This window comes from Aquila chrysaetos, chromosome 19 (genome assembly GCF_900496995.4).
Source record: "Aquila chrysaetos chrysaetos chromosome 19, bAquChr1.4, whole genome shotgun sequence".
Classification (NCBI taxonomy): Eukaryota; Metazoa; Chordata; class Aves; order Accipitriformes; family Accipitridae; genus Aquila; species Aquila chrysaetos.
In genome coordinates, this window is record NC_044022.1 from 27,476,677 (window position 1) to 27,494,906 (window position 18,230).

An 18,230-nucleotide genomic window follows, 5' to 3' on the forward strand; every position below is an offset into this window, starting at 1 on the left:
AATTTGTCATAAATGAAATTAAGTGAAAATCCCCAGGTCAAGACTGTTTTGCTCCCAATAGAAACTCCTTGCTTCCTTGGTCTATTTTTTTGTCCCCTCTTCTTCCATACGCCATTCCTGGCCACACACCCATGGAGACATGTTTTGCTTTCAGACATGTATTTCCATCAGCTGGGCTCTCCCTGCGTTCATGTTTGTCAACATACAATTCATTGGTGGCTTCGGGTATCCAACTTATATTCAGCCTGCTTCTGATGTGGCACACAGGACTGCCTTGATGTGTGATTTCAGGAGCTCTTGCAGCATCGGGGGGAATGGAGACATTGGTGTGATGGGAAGCCATCCTGAGTCCTGTCCTACCACAAATAGTGTCCCCACAGCCAAATGATAGCTTCTCTCCTACTCCAAAGTCTGACCTGGCCATCAAGGGACCAGGGACATCTGACCGCAGAGGTAGGGAGAGGCCAGAACAGCTGGGGACCACATTGGGTGGGCACCCAGCATCCGTGTTGAAAAGGACCTCTTCAGAAAGCCCTTCCCAGCTGCGATCTCACACCAGGACTCCCTCAGCATGTAAGCCAAATGTGGACCTGCCAGGCAGCCTGCTGCTCCAGATGCAGTCCCACTGTATAATCCAACGGATGGGTTCCCATCCTTTACAAGCAAAAGTATTGCATTTGTGTGCCTGAAATGGGGCAGCTTTTCTGCTCTGAGGCCTCTTGTCATTATCACAGTGCAAACAGGAACAAGAAGACCTGAGTGGAGGCTCGCTCTAGATAATGCAGAGGTGAACCAGCGACACACCTTGCCCACTGAACACCACTTTGAGATTACTGCATCCTTTATCCTACCTGGGGTCTCCGCACCTTGCTCGCAGTGCTGTGACTGAGAGACAGAAGGTGGGGGAAGTCTACCCACCCAGGATGAGACCTCTGGTAGAGCTAGAGAAGAAATCTTGGGGAATGCTGGGCACTTTTGGGGGTTGGATGGGCCTCCAGAGATGGTGGCAGTAATTAATTGCTTGGGTTTTGTAAAAAGAGACAGAGAAAGTCTCCTGGGGCTCTGGCCAAGAGAAGCAGCTTAGGGAGAAGGTAAATCACTGCCCTGCCTCCCTTCTTCTGCAGCAAGGGTTTCTTCCAGCTCTGAGAGACAGGAGTTAATCCTGGTCTTCTGGAGCTGAAGACGAGAGAGGGAAAATGACTTGACATTGCTGACTGGTTTGTGAAACCTCCCAGGACCCAGCTTGGCTATAAACTCCCCAGCTGCGGAGCAGATTCTGAAGTCTGCTCAGCAGGCTGGCGAGCCAGAGCTCCTTGGAGAAGAGGAGCTGTTGCTTACTCAGCTTGGTCAGGAATCTGGTGAGTCATCCCAGGGAGTCTGGTGCATGAGTTGTGCGAGGGGGGAGGAAAGAGAGGATCTGAACCAAGCCTTGATGTAGGTCCTGATCTGTTGTGGGATGGAAACCCAGCTTGAATTCTGATGATGCATGATTTTTTTCTTAGTTTAAGCTGGGAATTCATAAAAGTGCCTGTGCTGGGTCAAACCAGAAGTCCTCCTCACCTGAGATCCGCTCTCCAGCTGTGGCTGTGCCTCTGTGCACAGCTGGCAGAGCCCCCGCAGCAGTGCTCCGGGGGTCCTGGAGAATCAGAGACATCCTGAGAGGAGGCTGTCAGGACTGTGCCACCCTCATGGTGCTGGGGGACCACATTCTGCCTTCTCCACCTGCTCCAGGGAAGGAGAGATGTCTTGAATCCAAATAAGCACCAGAGAATTTAATATCTGACCAATGGTGATCATGGTTTTTTACTTGATGGGCTTCACACTCTTGCCATGATTCAGTCATGCTACATGGAACAGTACTTCTTCTACTGATCGGAGATCTAGGTAAGGATGTGAACTGGGATGTTATGAAGCTTTTTATGAAACCACTATACTCAAAGTAGTAGAGATGAGGGATTATATGAGAACTTTGCAAGGCTGAATGATGAAGTGATAAACTGGACAGTAAAATTCAGTATAGGTTCATTAAAACTGAGGCAAAACACAGCCCTATTTTTGCATAGACAATGCTGTGCTATGAGCTGTCCATCCCCACTCAGAAACAGGCATCCTGGAGTTAGGACTGATGACTCCTTGAAAATATAAGTGGTACCCAGTCACTTCTTCACTCCAGACTCTTCTCCTCTTCTTGTTATCACCGCAGGCTTCACTCAGTCCCCTCAGCAAGGTGATGATTGGTGCAGGTCAGGGTCAGTACATAGCAGTTTCTCTCTGCCACTACTTCCTTCTCACTCATTTCCAATGCTCCAGTATGGGCTCATCCACAGGTTGCATTCCCATTGGGGGTGAACCTGCTCCAGTGTGGGTCCTTCATGGGCTGCAGTCCCTTTGCGGTCTATCTGCTCTGGCATGGGCTTATTCATGGGCTGCAGTCCCTTTGGGGGTGTACCTGCTCTGGTGTGGGTCCTCCACTGTCCACGGTCCCTTCAGTGGGAGTGCTTCTACCACCATGGAGCACCTCCTACTGCTCTGACCTTGGTGCTCTCCTTCCTGTTTCTCACTCTTTTTGTTCACTCCTCTCTCAGTCTGACATTTTCTGCCCTTTCTTAAATAAGTTTTCAGAGAGACACCACAAACACACCTGGCTGGCTCAGCTTTGGTGCATGATGGACCTGTTATTGATCCATCTGGAACCATCTGTGCTGGGCACAGGGCAGCCCCGGACCTCCCTCCTGGCCACCCCTGCAGCCCCCTCCACTACCCAAACCTTGCCAGCTACACCCAGCACACCTCCCCACAAATATCTTGAGCTGCTGTTTACAAATATTGTTTTGCTTTGTGCTGTGTGGATAATGAGTTAATTTGTTCCCAATTCAGGAAATGAAGCTCTTAATCAGATTTGTGCTAGAGATTTCTGCTTCCACAAAGTGGTATTTATCTGTTTCTTCCAAAAATAATTTTCTAAATTATAGGCAGTGAATAAATGCAAGAAGAAGAAGACATAGTGAAAAAGTTAATAGTAGGTGAAAGTGTTTTTATACTGTCTGTCTGTCCCAGTGCCTTTCTGGGATGCATTGGGATGCACTGCGAGGAAAGGAACAAGTCCCAGCTAAATGTTGATTCCTGAAGGGCTCTGACTGCATCCATAAAGCCATGAACCTGCCAGGCTTGTGTAGTCTTTTACTACAGTACTAGTGCTTGCTGCACAAAGTATATTTGCTCTACAATTTGCAGTCATAAATTATTGTTATTTGTGTTGTGATAGTGACTGAGAGCCTGCCAAGGGCTCAGGCAGCATGCTGCATAGTCAAAGAAGAGAAGCACATTCCCCATCCCCAAAGCTAAGCCAAGAAAACTCAAGAGCTGGGTGCAGTTCAATGGGCAGTTCTGTCAACAGAAATTTTAACTGAAATCTGGATCCTCTGTATCTGCTTGGTCCTCACCCCGTAGATGATGGGGTTGAGCACAGCAGGCACCAGGATGTAGATGTTCCCCATGATGATATGGACCAGCGGAGCCAGGTCCTTCCCAAACCTGTGCACCACGGACAGCCCGATCACGGGCACGTAGAAGGCCAGGACCACGCAGATATGGGCAACGCAGGTGCTGAACACCTTGAGCCTCTCCTTCCACGATGCCAGCCGCAAGACAGCCTTGAGGATCAGGATGTAGGAGAGGCAGATGAGGATGGCGTCCAGCCCCATGACCAGCAGGATGGCGGTGAGGCCGTACACCACGCTGGGGGTGGTGTTGGCGCAGGCCAGGTTCATCACGTCCTGGTGCAGGCAGAAGGAGTGTGACAGCACCCGGGAGCTGCAGAATGGAAGGGGCAGAGGAGGACTTGGTTCTGTCTCTCCTCTGGAGCCAGGTGGTCTGGAAGTCTTAGAACATTAAGGGTGTTTATTTTTTTATACTGAAACTTCATTACTAGCATAAAGGCTGCACTGTAGTACCAACAGAGCAGTGCTTTTATACTGTGAAACAGGTGTATCTGCTATCCGGAGTCACAGAGTCACTGAGGCTGGCAGGGACCTCTGGAGATCATCCTGGCCAACCCCTCTGCTCACGCAGGGTCACACAGAGCAGGTTGCCCAGGACCGTGTATACCTCGGGTTTCTGTATGTCCAAGGATGGAGACTCTACAGCCTCCCTGGGAAACCTGTGCCAGTGTTTGATAAACATCATCATAAAAAAAATAAATATATTTGTTACATTTAAATGGAATTCCCTGGTTTTTCTAGTTTGTGCCCATTGCCTCTTGTTGTTTTAAAATGTGGCTTTGTCTTCATTACTCCATTCCATCAGGTATTTATACACATTAAGAAGGCGCACTCATGCAAAGAATCTCTTTGCCAAGGGAAATGCCCCTTCAACAGGGACCATGCCTCCCTTAGGGTGCTTGACACTCAAAAAAAGACAATAGTTTGCATTGGTAGCTATTGATACAGTATTGATACAGCCTATAGGACCACCAGCAGGTTAGCAGTACTCTGTGGGTTATTTATTATCTACCTTAGAAGCAACTGGGATGAGTCGGTCACCAGGACTACTTCATGTACTAGTCATGCCCTTTGCTGTCCCCTCCCTAACTGCTGTTTGGGGCACACTTTATTTAAACTATGTGTATTTAAACCCATTCAGCTCACTGCTGCAAGATAGTGATGATGCGCCTTGCTTAGGAACCAGTGTGTGCATTAAGAACATGTATGTCAGTGGGTGAAAAGTAAAACCCTCCACCTCTTTGTGCTTCAAACTGTGCAGCTGTGAGGGGAAAGGAGAGATCTGAGGGTTAAAGGCACTGACTGTGGCTTAGGCAAACTGGAGCTGCAGAACTGGTTTGGTTGCAAAAGGGCTGGAGACACTGACATTCCTGGCTGTTGAAAGTGTAAAGCAGTGTCTGCTCAGAGTGTTGAGACAACAGCAACGGGGACAGTGATGTGGGTTTCAGAAGAAATTCTGACCTGGTCATTTTTTAAAACAAATGTTGTTAATGAAACATCACCTAGGTACTAAGGGTGACCTGCTCCCTGTAACGGACCTGAGCAATTCCTATGTTTGGCAAAATCCTCCCTTCTGCTTTTCTGTCCTGTGCCATTGCCCTGCAATGATGAGGGGGTGATTCACCTAGACTTCCCTCAATAGTCCTGCTTTCAGCCACAGATCAAACATCACAAACCCTCTGAAGATGTTATTGCTCCATTGTCCCTTTTGCACAGTGAACCAGCTCCCAACTTCTCTTATCAGCGAGGATCCACCCTAGGAACCCCCCACTCCTCCGCACCTCTCTGCCCCAAGCACTTCTCTACCATTACACCCTGCCCTGCCCCGTGCAGAGCATCTTCCACCTTCACTTTCCCCTGGTGTCCCAACCAGGTTGGGTCCATGACCCAAGCTAAGGACAGACCTCCAGAGAAGTGCTCTGTACTTTACCAATGCACATCACAGTGGGCCACAATAAGGGGCTGATGCTATTGTAGAAAATTTTAAAAAATAAAAATCTACTTGCCAGTTTTTGCAGTTTTGCCTCTTGCAGGCACTTTCCCTCCTGAGAGAGACAACAAGGACATGAACACCAGTCCCACCATGGTCATACCTCAAGCAGATAAAATTGACTCGTACTGCAGGAGGTTGTGGTTTGCCTCCAAGCTACCCAGGGCCGTCAGCAGCAACATAGACATCTCCATGAGCAACAGTGAGCGGGTGAAGAAGATCTCAGGGAAACAAACACTGCAACTGATTTCCCTGTACTTAAACCAGAATATTCCCAGCACAATACGACCTGAAGGCAGACAGAACAATGGACAACACGGCCAAGAAATAGTACATGGGATTCAGTCCTCTCGTTGCATAAAAGATGAGGAGGCATTGCCAAGGCTCACAGTGAAACAGAGCAGAGGTGAGAAGTTTTCAAGCCTGGGAAACCTGTCAGGGGGAAAAACGCGACCCTGAAGCTGATGTTCTTGAATGCTGACATGAGGTCCATGCAGATTTGCTTGAGCTCCTCAGCCCTGAAGTGAAGAACAGTATTTATCAAATATGCTATTATAATTGGCAACAAGAATTTAGAGGCAAGGATGAAGCATAGAGAAACATTAGTATATCCTGCTTTGAATTCCTGGCTCAGACTCAGCCCTACCTCACTGAAGCCAGTGCAAATATTTGCACTGACTCTAGCAGGGAAGGAAAATGGCCTCTGTATTTCAAATACGCAGTACAACCCTTGAGCAACTTGCACTATTACCACTTAGAACAGTATTCACAGACTTATACCCCATCGTGCTGGGCGCTGAACAGTTGCCACAGCTGAAAACATCTGCACTCCTGAAGGTCTCCTGATAGGGTCTATCACAGACACAGACACGTGGTGTTTGTGGAAGAAGGAGGTGGTGGTAAATGCTTTGTCCCATTGCAAGTAAACATGTTATCTTACACAGAACAGAAGTCCCAGTAAAGGGTAAGGACTGTAAATTTAAGTTCCAGGGGACTTTGAGGGTAAAAAATTTCCTTGGCAAGTCCAAAGTGAGCGTGTTTCTGCTTAGTCTAAATTCTGTAGTTTTTGTGTTCATAGTATCGTTTGTCAATTTAGATGTCTCCCATCCCTGTGCTCTCAGCTAGGGCACAAGGTATGTTATGGCAACAACAGGGAAATTTCAAGCTGATAAATATATTCACAAAATGCCATCTGGGAATAGTTTCTTTCCTCCCACAGTCCTGACAAAGACCCTGCCTGACAAGCAAAGCAGTCAGAGCCTTTCTCAGGGTATTTTGCATCATCTGAACTGCAGCAAGTATTGGAGAGACTGGTCTAACCCCCAGAAAACGCTGGGAACTTCTGCGTGGCTTCAGCTTTGCTCACTGAGAGCTGAGCTACATCATGTCTGAAAGGTAACGCAGCCCCTGAGGAATGACCGTGCTTGTCTGGCACTCACAGCTCATTAAGCTGCAGCAACTCAGAGTCTGAGCTCAGGCTCCTGGTGTTTGGAGACAGTTTGGGGTAAGTCTGGGACAAATCCTGACAATCACAAAAAGTGCAGTGCTGCAGATGGCAGAATGAACCTCAGATAAAACCAGATTGCAAGAGCACAGAGAGGTCACACGTGGATGATGGAGGAGATCCTGGACACCAAAACCCAACAGCTTCCCAAGGCACCCACAGACCTGCACTTATTGCAGAACAGTGTCCCGGCCAGGCTCAGTGCTGCTGACATGGGACAAGCCCCAGGCTGCTCTGTTTTTTAGGACACCCTTATCCGTCCCCTGGGGCGCAGCACCATGCTGGAAGAACTCGGCTGCTCTGGGTGATTTTATCTGTATATGCAGCTCTGCATCGTGAAATGATTCTTGGTCTTCTCCCCACCACACCAAAATATTCACCTTCTGGACAGGCTCCTTGAGACCCAGGAGAGAAAAGAGGCTGAGCTGCCCTGCTCGAAGGGTCATGATCAGTGGCACAAGGTCTGGCTGGAGGCTAGTCACTAGTATGACTAGTGAGTCAATACTGGGGCAGTACTGTTTAACCACTTCATTAATGACCCAGATGATGGAGCAGAGTCCACCCTCAGCAAGTCGGCAGATGATACAAAACTGGCGGGGGGTGACTGATCATGCCCCTTAATTCTCCCCCAGCGTACTGCTTTTTTTGTTTCAGGAGAGGGCTGGTCTGCTTTAAGGCAGCCCTCAGCAATCCCTCTTCCAAGAGTCTCCCAATCTCCTTTCGAACTCATGTAAATAATTTGGATCCACAGCAACCTTCAGCAAGGACTTCCTCTGATTTGCAGAGATACCATAGGACCACGCCATGCTCTGGTGTTCTCCCTCCTCACCACCAGCCAGAGAGTGTCACAGCTTTCTGAAAGGATGTTGACCAAAGGGTCCCAGTCTGTACCCCATCAATGGTGGGGAACAGGCAGCTGGAGGCTCCCCACAGCTGGGGACAAAGGGAGCACCCCACCACCCTCCATCTCTGTACCCCATCACCCACTGTCTCTATGTGAACTCATCACAGAATAAAAAAAAATTCTCAAAATAAAGTTTCTGGTTATGAATCCATTGGCTGGTTCTTTTGGTTTGTGCTCTTTTTTGGGAACCTTTTAGGGATTTTTCTTATTGCCCTTGTTTCCTTGTATTTAACCTATCTATCTATCTAAATGAGATATATACACGTATACAAATATAAAGTGTACCTATGCATAAATCGGGGAGCTGCATGGAGGCACCTGGGGGGGTGCAAGGCACCAGGGCTGGGTCTCTTCACTTTCCAGAATGCAAAAGTTTCACAGAGCAGGGCAAAACTGGGGAATTTTCTGAATACACATTTTTTTGTCATTTTTTTTTTTTTTCACAGCCAGTGCCCCAAAGCTTCCTTCACTCCCATTTTTGCACTCTGCCATTTTTTCAGAGAAGACAGAAAAACCTACTTGTACGCAGTCCCGTGGTGCTCACACCCCCTGAAGAGCAAAGAAATCAGCTGTGACTCCCTGGGTGAGACCCATGGGGTTTGCTCTGGCTGGCTTAAATACGGCTTTCCAGCTTTCTGCCCAGAGCCTGCCTGTAGCAGCGTGCGCAGCCAGGGCTGTTCCTGGTCCCCAGCCTGTGTCCTCTGCAGTGACCTGGGGTAAGTACGGGATGGGCTGCCTGAAGATGACAGACTAGAGATGTTCTTCCCCTACAAGAACTATTTGTTTGTGGGCTTGCATCAAAACAAGAATTTACAAAAGTCTCTGGCAGAAACAACAAACCAGCATGTTAGAAAAGTGCTAAGATGGCAAATTGCTTTGCTAAATATTAATTTTGATCTGATATATACGGATGGGCTTGATATGAAAAGCCACCCTAAACATTGATCTTGATCAATAATTAAAAATGTTCCTCTTTCTCTCAAGTGCTACATGAATAGAATATGTAAGTTTATTTCTATGATGACTTTGCTCCCCACAGGAGCAAAGCAGGGGTCTTCAGCTCCTCAGTTTTAGGTTCTTTACATCCTCAGTTACCTCTTTTGCTGTCCTGGTTCTCCCTCTCCCACACTGCTTGGTTCAGTTTCAGAGAGACTTTTTCCCTCAACCCAGGGGCAGTCACCTCTAACTTTCGTCCCTATGTGACAGTTTCCCCTGAACAGGGAAGCAGGTGTTTGACAGCTTCTGAGCTGTCTTTCAGGCCTGACCCTTTGGCAGTGTGAAATCTTGATTTATTTATTTATTTTTCTGATAGCAGATGAGGTCTCAGAGTGTGTGCAGATGCACTCTGGGACAAAACTTACTCAGTTTGTGCTCCTCGGTTATGCAAAATGTATTCATTTCCAGCTAAATAGAGACAAGCACATTTTCCCTGATCAGCTGTGGCAAGAGATGAGGATGTGCTGCTGTGACCACCAGCTGTTCCGCTGGCGCTTTTAAGTTGCACTATATTTAACTGCATTTGCAGAGAAGCCTGTTTGGAATATTTCTTTGGAAATCTCCCACGCCTGCCCCAGCTTCCTGTCACTGAGCATCGCAGCTGATCACCCATGCTCTGGGGCAGGGAAGCTGCCCAGGAAAGCAGGCAGCTTCCAGAGTGCTTAAATAGAGACCTGGTGTTTGCTGCTGGGTTTTCTAATGGCCTCAGGCAGACGAAACACCACTTCAGGTTCTCAGTCTTATTTGAGCCTCTGAATTTCTTCCTTTCCATTTAACCTTTTTGGCAGCTGTAAAGCACAAATCCATTTTCCTTCCATCAGGGTTGGTTTGGTTAATTGACTTGCAGGTTTAGCTGATAAAGCTCTCTAAAACATTATACATTTTGCCATACTTAAACAAAAAGGGAAGAAATCAATACAGAGTCACATATAATGGGGCTACTTCTCATCTCAGAGTGAGACATTATCTCTTGTGGTCTGACCTCATTCTGTTCAGCACAAACATTGACCTTTCTCTGCCTTCATCTCTCTCCCCCTCCGTCCCCCCTTCCCTAGCCTGTCCGGGCACTTCAGCCTTTCAGGGACCAGCATGGCCAAGGCTGCTCCTTCTCCGGCTGCAGGGAGCAGTCAGCCCCATTCCCGGCCATCCCTCCTCTCCTCCTTCCCCAGGCAGGAGCACCCTGGCCCCAGGCTGTCATCCTACCTGCGCTGCTGAGAAGCTTTCGGGCACGTCCCAATGGGCTAAGCACCAAATCTCCCCAAACTCTGGGTATTTAAATGTTGGGGACTACAGCTAGGGGAGACACGTTAAATGCTGCACTGCTCTTTCCTCGTTACCTGCTGCTGTGCACAGCCCGGACAGTGATCCTGGGACTCATGGGTGGTGGCTTTTCCTTGGTTGATGTGATGGTTATGCATGAGGGCAGCAGCATAGGGGTTTTTTGGCTCTTGAGAGCCTGTCCTGCCAACACTGTTGCGGCTGGGGTGTGTGGGGTGTCTCATAGCAGGACTTTTATTCCAAGACACTATTATTTCCAGACCTGCGGACCATCAGTGTGTGAGATGTCATCTTCCAATAAGACTGGGTCCAGCCCCCTGATCTTCATCCTCACCGGCATTCCCAGTCTGCCAACGAGCAGCTACTGGATGGCATTGCCTCTCTGCTGCCTGTACCTCCTCATGCTCCTGGGGAACTGCACCTTACTCTGGATGATAAAGACAGACCACAGCCTCCATACACCGATGTACTATTTCCTGTCCATGCTGTCTGTGGCAGACCTGGGCTTGTCTCTCTCCACCCTGCCCACTATGCTGGCCATTTTCTGGTTCGAGTCCACCTCCCTCCGTTTCGAGGCATGCATTGTCCAGATGTACTTCATCCACTCCTTCTCTGCCATCGAGTCTGGGGTCCTGGTGGCCATGGCTTTTGATCGCTTTGTTGCTATTTGCTACCCTTTGCGCTATGCCTCTGTCCTGACGAGCTCCCTGATAATGAAGGTGGGGGGGGCAATCTTCATGCGGGGCATCTGTGTGGTGCTACCTGTTGCTCTCCTTATTAAGAATATGCCTTTTTGCAGGCCCCGTGTCCTGTCTCACTCCTTCTGCCTGCACCAGGACATGCTGAGGCTCGTTTGTGGGGATGTCAGAGTCAACAGCTTGTATGGGCTGACGGCAGTGATAGTCACCAAGGGACTGGACTCCCTGACCATCCTCCTGTCTTACATGATGATTATCAGGGCCATCTTGAGCATTGTCTCCCAGGAAGCACAAGCCAAAGCCTTTAGCACGTGCATCTCCCATCTCTGTGCCGTCCTGATCTTCTACATCCCACTGATTGGCTTGTCCATCATCCACAGGTTTGGGAAGCACCTGCCCCCCCTCACTCACACACTCCTGGCCGATGCCTACCTCCTGGTGCCTCCTGTCCTGAACCCACTCGTGTACAGCTGGAAAACCAAGCAGATCCGCAGGCGGTTCCTCATCCTGCTCTGCCAGAGAGGGACCCAGCAGGAGGTCTAGTCCCAGAGTGGCAATGCCCCAAAGCCAGTCTCCTCCTTCCTTTCCTCCCCAGACTGGTATTGCTCATAAGCAATATCATGATGATGATACTGCTCATGGGCAATATAATGTCCTGGAGAAAATCACTCATATGCCTTCACTTCTTGGGAGAAACCTGTCACCTCTTACAGCTCTTTTCCTCTCCATGGAGGGATGGATTATGGCAATTCACATTATTCCACCTCCCATTTTGGGATGTCCCACTTCTCAGAAAGTCTGCAGGCAGGCAGAGCTGGTGTGGCCATGTGATTAAGCTGTCCTCCCCTGCAGGTGGGGAGAGAGAAGACTGCTGAGAGCAGGCTTTCATCGAGGAATTCACTGCTAACAGCAGTTCTGGTCCCTGAAAAAGTGTTGCCAGACTTGTGCTTTTAATTCCAACATCCCTATGTCCATCCATTATATGAAAGTGTCTGTTCCCACAGTTATGTGATCATATGAGACTCCTCGGCTTTCATTACACAAATAATGTGATTCACATCTTTACAGTTATGAAGACAGGAACTAATGGCCTATGGACTGTAACCCAAGGACACACACACAGAAAACAGTCCAGTCTTGTTGCAGGATCTGCAAGGGGAGTGTATGGTTTTTACTGCCTCATGATATCATCTGCTCTGCCTATAACTCTTATGGGAATATCACGAAAAATCTCTCCCCGCCTCCCAGGTTATGATTCAAATGAGGGTAGGTTGGTCTGGCATGGAGGTATAGGGTGCAATGGGCACGCAATGCAGTCCAAACACATCCTGCAACACGTCGTGCTATTTGTATATTGCCACATTTCCTTAGGGACGCACGTGATGCATAAGTGACATGCTTCATACCCGGGCTGGCTGAGCTATCCCCTTCAGAGTGTCAGGCTGTCATTAGAGGACCCTCCACCCTGTCCCAATGCAATCTACCTCCTGATCAACCACCCTTGTCATTGTGTAAAATAACCCTCCCTGCAAGCCAAATCCCTGTGACTTTGTCATGTCTGCAGGGTGATACCAAACCCTTTGCTCCTTTCTGCCCCAAATGGGTGCCTTCAGTCTTCCTCATGGGCTGCTTTCCTCTCTGGGCTATCTCAGCTCATCCCAGTAGCTGGGTGGTCAAGAAGGAGGGAGCAGGGTGAAAAGGAGGAGAAAGAGAAACCATGACCTTGCAGATGAGGGGGCAGCGGCCCCCATCTAATGGGAGAGAGTGTGCTGCAGTGATGCTGCAAGCAACACTCGTGCTGGGGAGGGATGAAGGCAGAGGAAACCACCGATTTCAGGGCAGGCACTTGGCAGGGTCAGTGTCCAGCCGTGCAAAGAAGATCTACAAGGTCAGGATCAGGACTGGAGCTTGGGATGCCCTGGCTATCTGTTAGCAGGTCCCAGCAAGCTGGGAGATGCTCTGTGCTGCAGGGATGTGCTGGAGAGCTTTGGCAGTGAGAAAAAAATCGGTATTTCTCTTTAGTTTTTTATTTGTTTCCCACCCACTCCCTACAGCTCCAAAAGCTGCTTTGGCAAACGTACTGAGAGCTTCTCCCAGCTGTCCTAGGTGCTGCTATGGAGAATCCACATGGCAAGGATCAGTGCTGTGAAAGGGAGTTAGGTACTTTTTTTTGGCAAGCATGAGAGAGTTATGAGAAAATTGTACCTGGGTTTTTCTTTTTCATCAGGGGAAGGACATGCTCCGTCTCTTCCACAGTCTCTTGGGTACTGTCACTGGCAGGAGCCAAGCAGTAAAACCAGCAAGAATACATGGGTGCTGCTACGCATGCTGCAAAGTGTCATGTCAGTCAGATGCTGGGAAAGGACTGGTGTCTGCAGGAGGAAAGATGTACTCCGTGCAAAAATAAAGGTGAATGCAAGGCAAATGTGAGTGTTTAACATGCAGACACTGGGCCTCACCTCATGGTGGAAAGCTGCCAGAATTCTCTCCTGTATTTTTCCAGGGGTCTGTAAAGTAGATGCCTGAAGACAGGGAATTTGTGCATGTCCATTTGTGCCTGCTGAAATTGTCAAGCTGCTCCTATCTGCCAACAAGAGGTCAGAAGCTGGGAACCTAACCATGAAGACGCGAGTGCTCAGCAGTGTTACACTGTGCAATAACCACAGGCATGTTGTTGTTTGAACACATGAAGAAGCAGTTTAATCTCATGCTTGAATGTTTTGCTAAATCTAGCGAGTCAGACTGGGCGAGCTGTGGGGAAGAGCAAATGTCGCTGTAATCAGCTCACGGACAGTAGATAGCAGTTCCCTGAGGTACCGAGCAGTTCCCTTGGAGGTTAATGCAGCTGAAAGCATGTCAGCTGCTGAAAAATCTGGTGGCTGTTTGGAACCAATTGCCTCACAGGCAAAATCCACAAATGGGTGAAACTATGAGCTCCCCTCATTTCAGCCAAGCAGTGCCAATTGACGCCGCAGCCCCGAGTCACCCAACCCCAACCAGCCCGTTCACCTACTTCCAGTGACAGAGGTGATATGACAACTTGTCCTGCTGGCACTAATGGAGCTTCCCAGCCCTCCTGGAGGTGGCCTTTCACTCAAGGATAGAGCACAGCTAATGCATTGCAGCCCGGAAAGGTCTGTGTGATGCTGAGTAATGATATCCATAGTAATGTTAATTTGTATTTATCCTAAACATATCTCACCCACTTTACAGAGTAATGTGGCCAGGTACCTTGCTGCCTGTTGATTTAGGTTTGCAATATGAACTGTGCTACCTTGAGGCTTGCATGCATTTGCCATACCTGCAGCTCCCCCTAAACCCAGCTATTCTCCAGCTGTCTCTGAGTCACAGCAGTTTGCCAGCTTCATTTAATAATTGACAGGACCACGCGTCTTCCTAATGTTTGCTGTTTGCTTTTCTATGTTTGACTTTCCATCGACGGCGCCAAAAGCAATAATGTACATTCCAATTTTTCTACAAGTGCTTTCCACCTGTCGATCCCTTTCTCTTATCTGCATTTGCTTAGCCCTGTACGTACATACTACATTTGCCATCACAAAAATTTCCCTTTGCCAGCAATCAGAGTAAGTTGTCAACTTCTACTTCACAGCAGCACCTTCACAGCCTGGTAAGTACAGTAGCTCTGATGATGCTACACAGGGATGTGAAAATAAACCATGTCCAGACACTGCCTCACTTGCTTCTTGTTCTGGTCAACATTTGTGTTTTGTACCCATCTCACATTTTAGTCGTGTGTGCGACTTTCCTACTGAAGTAGCTAACCATGCACAGCCCTTGCAACGGATTCATTTGGTTTTGTGTTAACAGATTTCACAGGGGTTTTCTTCCAAGAAAGGGGGAAGGCGCTCTGCAGCAGCACAGCTTTCTTACTGGTAAAGCTTCATCTGCTCTGCAAGACATAAAAACTGGGTCCTAACTATGAAGTTAGAGTCTATAGACAAGCTCTGAAACTGGGTCAGATCTGCGATACTCTGATGCATACCACTGAGATATTTTTTTCTTTTTATTATTTTAGTAGCAACCATCCAACTCCTCTGCTTATGCATCTTGGGACTTCACTGTTATGAGGTCCTGTTAAGTTCCAGAGAACTTTGTAGTAAATCAACATGAATGGGGCAATCCTGAGAAGGGTTACACGTTCATTGGGAAAGTTTATTTTATCTTTGTAATTGGACATGGACTAATGTTCTGACCTAGTTTAAGTCCACAAAATCCTCTGTTTATGCCTCCATATCCATATGTTTGCACATTGCCAGACAGAGCTGCTTTTAGCTCCATGTAAACAGATTTCATACATTAATCTCAACCTTGAGAATGAAGTAGATCACGGTTGAGGCCAAAATGAATTGGATGTTTTAAGTACACAAAGTGGGACACCATAAAAGGGCATACAGCTTTTCAAAGTGCTGAGGAAAAACTCCAAAAATCCAGCTCCCGGGTTTCCCTAGATTCAGGTCTGCATTCAGTGTCGCAAATTTGGGACTACATGTGGGCCTGGGGTCCAAGCTCCCATGACAGTCAGAGGTGGTGAGTTGATGCAGTCCATGGAGCTGTGGAGCGCATCTGCTCTAAGGTGAGCTGAGATGTTCTGTAGGTTCAAACGAGGAAACTTCAAACTAAATCCTACCCCCAAAACCACATCCTAGGTAACAAACACTTCATCTTAAATTTCACCCAGTGGGTGTGAGCCATTGGAGGTGTTCATAGCTCTGTAGATCATGCATCAATAAATCCTCAGCTTTTGCCCCACAAGTGTCCTTCAAGAAGCTCAAGGTGGGTTATGCTGGGTGGGTTTCAGGATTTGCAGAATAATCCTAGTCTCCAGTTGTGGGAGTAAATGAGGCATTATGGCTGCTGAGGCTGGCCTCATTGGATCACACAGGGACCTGACCAGCCCATGCCCACTGTCACCAGGGGATGGCTCTCCCACATCCTCTTCTTCTTCCTCCTCCTCCTCCTCTCAGCACCTTGGTTAAGCATGGTGAGTCCTGTGGCTCTTGGTCCTACCATTGTGTCCCTTCTTGCAGAGAGGGGGAGTTTATCCAGCCTCATTTAGAAACCCGTGAACCCACTTCAGTGTGAGGGATGGACCAGATGACATCCTGAAGTCCCTTTTGACCAAATTGTCTATAGTTTATAGGATTAGCACAGAATGGACAGCATAAAACTGTAGCATCATGGCATTGATGATCCCTAGGGCACTTGGTTAGGTATTAATCTCTGCTTCTATTGCAGGGTACTGCATTACTGACTCTGGGCTACAGTGTCCAGAAACTATTCCCCAGCAACAGCAGCATCTTTAATCATCAAACATCCATCCTGATGTGTGGCAGTGACATTTCTGTCCAGCCTCTGTGCTCTGATCTCCTTATACTTGCTAGAAGCTACATCCTCTGTATTGCAAAGGTGAAGAGATGCTTCCATGCAGCCATATACATTTTGCGTTTTGTGCAAGTCCTCACAGATCCAGTCCTACCTTTTCTGATACCACCAGCCACGCTGAGCCTGATTTGGTCTAATTCAAAGGAAATTGCCTTCAGTGCCTGCACTGCCCACACCTTCTTCCTCAATGAGGTTAGCCTGGTTGTGTGTCCCTGTTGCAGTGCTCTTCAGTGAATTCATCAGACTAATGACCTCAGAGAAATATCTCATTCCTCCTGACCTTGATAATGGAGAAAGTAGGAGCGGTGACTTTATCCAGAGATACCTGCATTGTCCTCTCAGGCTTTGACTTTGTTAAATACTCTTTTAAAAACCTGAGGGCAGAGAAGATGGCCACTTTAGGCATAAAGGCCAACAACCTGTGGGACCTGAGTATGCTACCCTGTGGCCAGCCCTACAGTCCTTGTGGTGTCTCATCTTCCGACCTCTGTGATGATGCTGGCCATTACAGGACAAGTGCCGCAGAGCCCTGAAACCAGCCCCTCTCCCATCGGTCTTCCCTGATTCCCCCCTTCCCTGTCTCCTGCAGGGACTCGTGCTTGTGCACAGTCTGGGGAAACACCTCCGTGTGCCCAGGGCTGTCAGCAGGAACACCAGGCAGCTCTGCAGGAGATCAGTAAACCAGTCTGTTCAAAAAGCAGAATTTTGGTCACAAAATTGCTTCCCAAGGGGATGTTATTCCCAAGGGAACTGGAAGATTTATGAGTGCAACGTCTAATGGAAATTTTCCCTCCAATACTTTGAATTGCATCTCTGGTTACACTGGTATTTCTCCTTTGCATGTTTGCTCTGCTTCCACCCCACCTTTTTTGAGAAACCATTTCAGATATACAACTGGTCTGTGAAACAAACAAACAAAAAATTGTATATGCATGAACAGAAACAAGATTCTGACTTCACTCAACATCAGTTACTCATATGCCAATTATCAAATCCCCTTGATTCTTCTCCAGGTCTCTTTTGAAAGCAGAGTCATCTGATAACATTTTCTCAATTGCCAGATTGAATTTCAACCAGTTCGATGATGTCACAGTGATTTATTTTGAAGAAATCATTGCAGAATAGCAATGTAATGTTGTTACTGTCTCTTCTCACAGCTCTGCTCTCATTTCCTCACTGCTGTTACTGAGATGCCCATTGTGATATCTTCTTAAAATCATGACATTATAGCAGACTGATAAAGTGAATGGACACATTTGGCCTTATCAGAATGAAACTACTTCAACCTACAGAATACAAAATATGCTGAAGACATCAAACCCCGAAGTCTTTTCAACCTTTTCAAAATGATATTCTGGAATTTCGGTCTCTCTAAACCTTGTGAAACGGCATGAAGACAAATGTAAAATTCCTGCAGCATGCCTGCACCATGATCCAGCCACCTTGATCCAGATGGGGCCCGGCAACCTGGAAACCCTTTGAATTAATTAATTGGCACCATTCTTCTTTTTCCTTCTAAGAAGGAAATACTCCTGCAGAGCAGACCATGGCTGTTCCTGCCCTCAGCAAGTGCCTGGATCCATTTGATACCATTTTAGGCTCTTGGGGATGCACCTAAAAGCAAAGTGTACTTTCCACGCACACTTTTTTTTTGTTGTTTTTGGCAAAACAGTGGTCTCTCTACAGCTAATGCTGTGCCCTCTCCTTCTGCCAGCCATTCCTCGTGGAGCTGTGCTGCGGATGGCGAGCACGAGGAGGCAGAAACCACGCTTGTAAGGAATTCCCTAAGGAACAATGGTTGTCTAAGAGTTGCAGCATGCACCTCTGAGTTTGGGGATCAGGCACCGCTCTCATTGAGGTCACACACCAGCAGCAAGTTTCACAGCTTTACCTCGACATTCCTTCCCCATCAGGGTAAATTTATTGCATCCCAGCTGTTATTTACAGCCTTCAGACA

At 47.8% G+C, this 18,230-nt stretch overlaps 2 protein-coding genes across 2 annotated transcripts; one reads left to right on the forward strand and one right to left on the reverse strand.

Annotated features, from left to right (window-relative positions):
- Nucleotides 1-3,374: 3,374 nt before the first annotated feature.
- On the reverse strand, nucleotides 3,375-10,272 carry LOC115353627 (olfactory receptor 51E2-like). The gene is made up of 2 exons (XM_041118593.1): nucleotides 10,232-10,272; nucleotides 3,375-3,858 (listed from the first exon to the last, which is right to left on the reverse strand). The coding sequence occupies exons 1-2, from the start codon at nucleotides 10,270-10,272 to the stop codon at nucleotides 3,375-3,377; spliced, it is 525 nt and encodes a 174-aa protein (XP_040974527.1).
- Nucleotides 10,273-10,456: 184 nt separating this feature from the next.
- On the forward strand, nucleotides 10,457-15,732 carry LOC115353346 (olfactory receptor 51E1-like). The gene is made up of 2 exons (XM_030042624.1): nucleotides 10,457-11,367; nucleotides 15,690-15,732. Exons 1-2 carry the CDS (start codon nucleotides 10,457-10,459, stop codon nucleotides 15,730-15,732), a joined length of 954 nt encoding a protein of 317 aa, XP_029898484.1.
- Nucleotides 15,733-18,230: the final 2,498 nt, after the last annotated feature.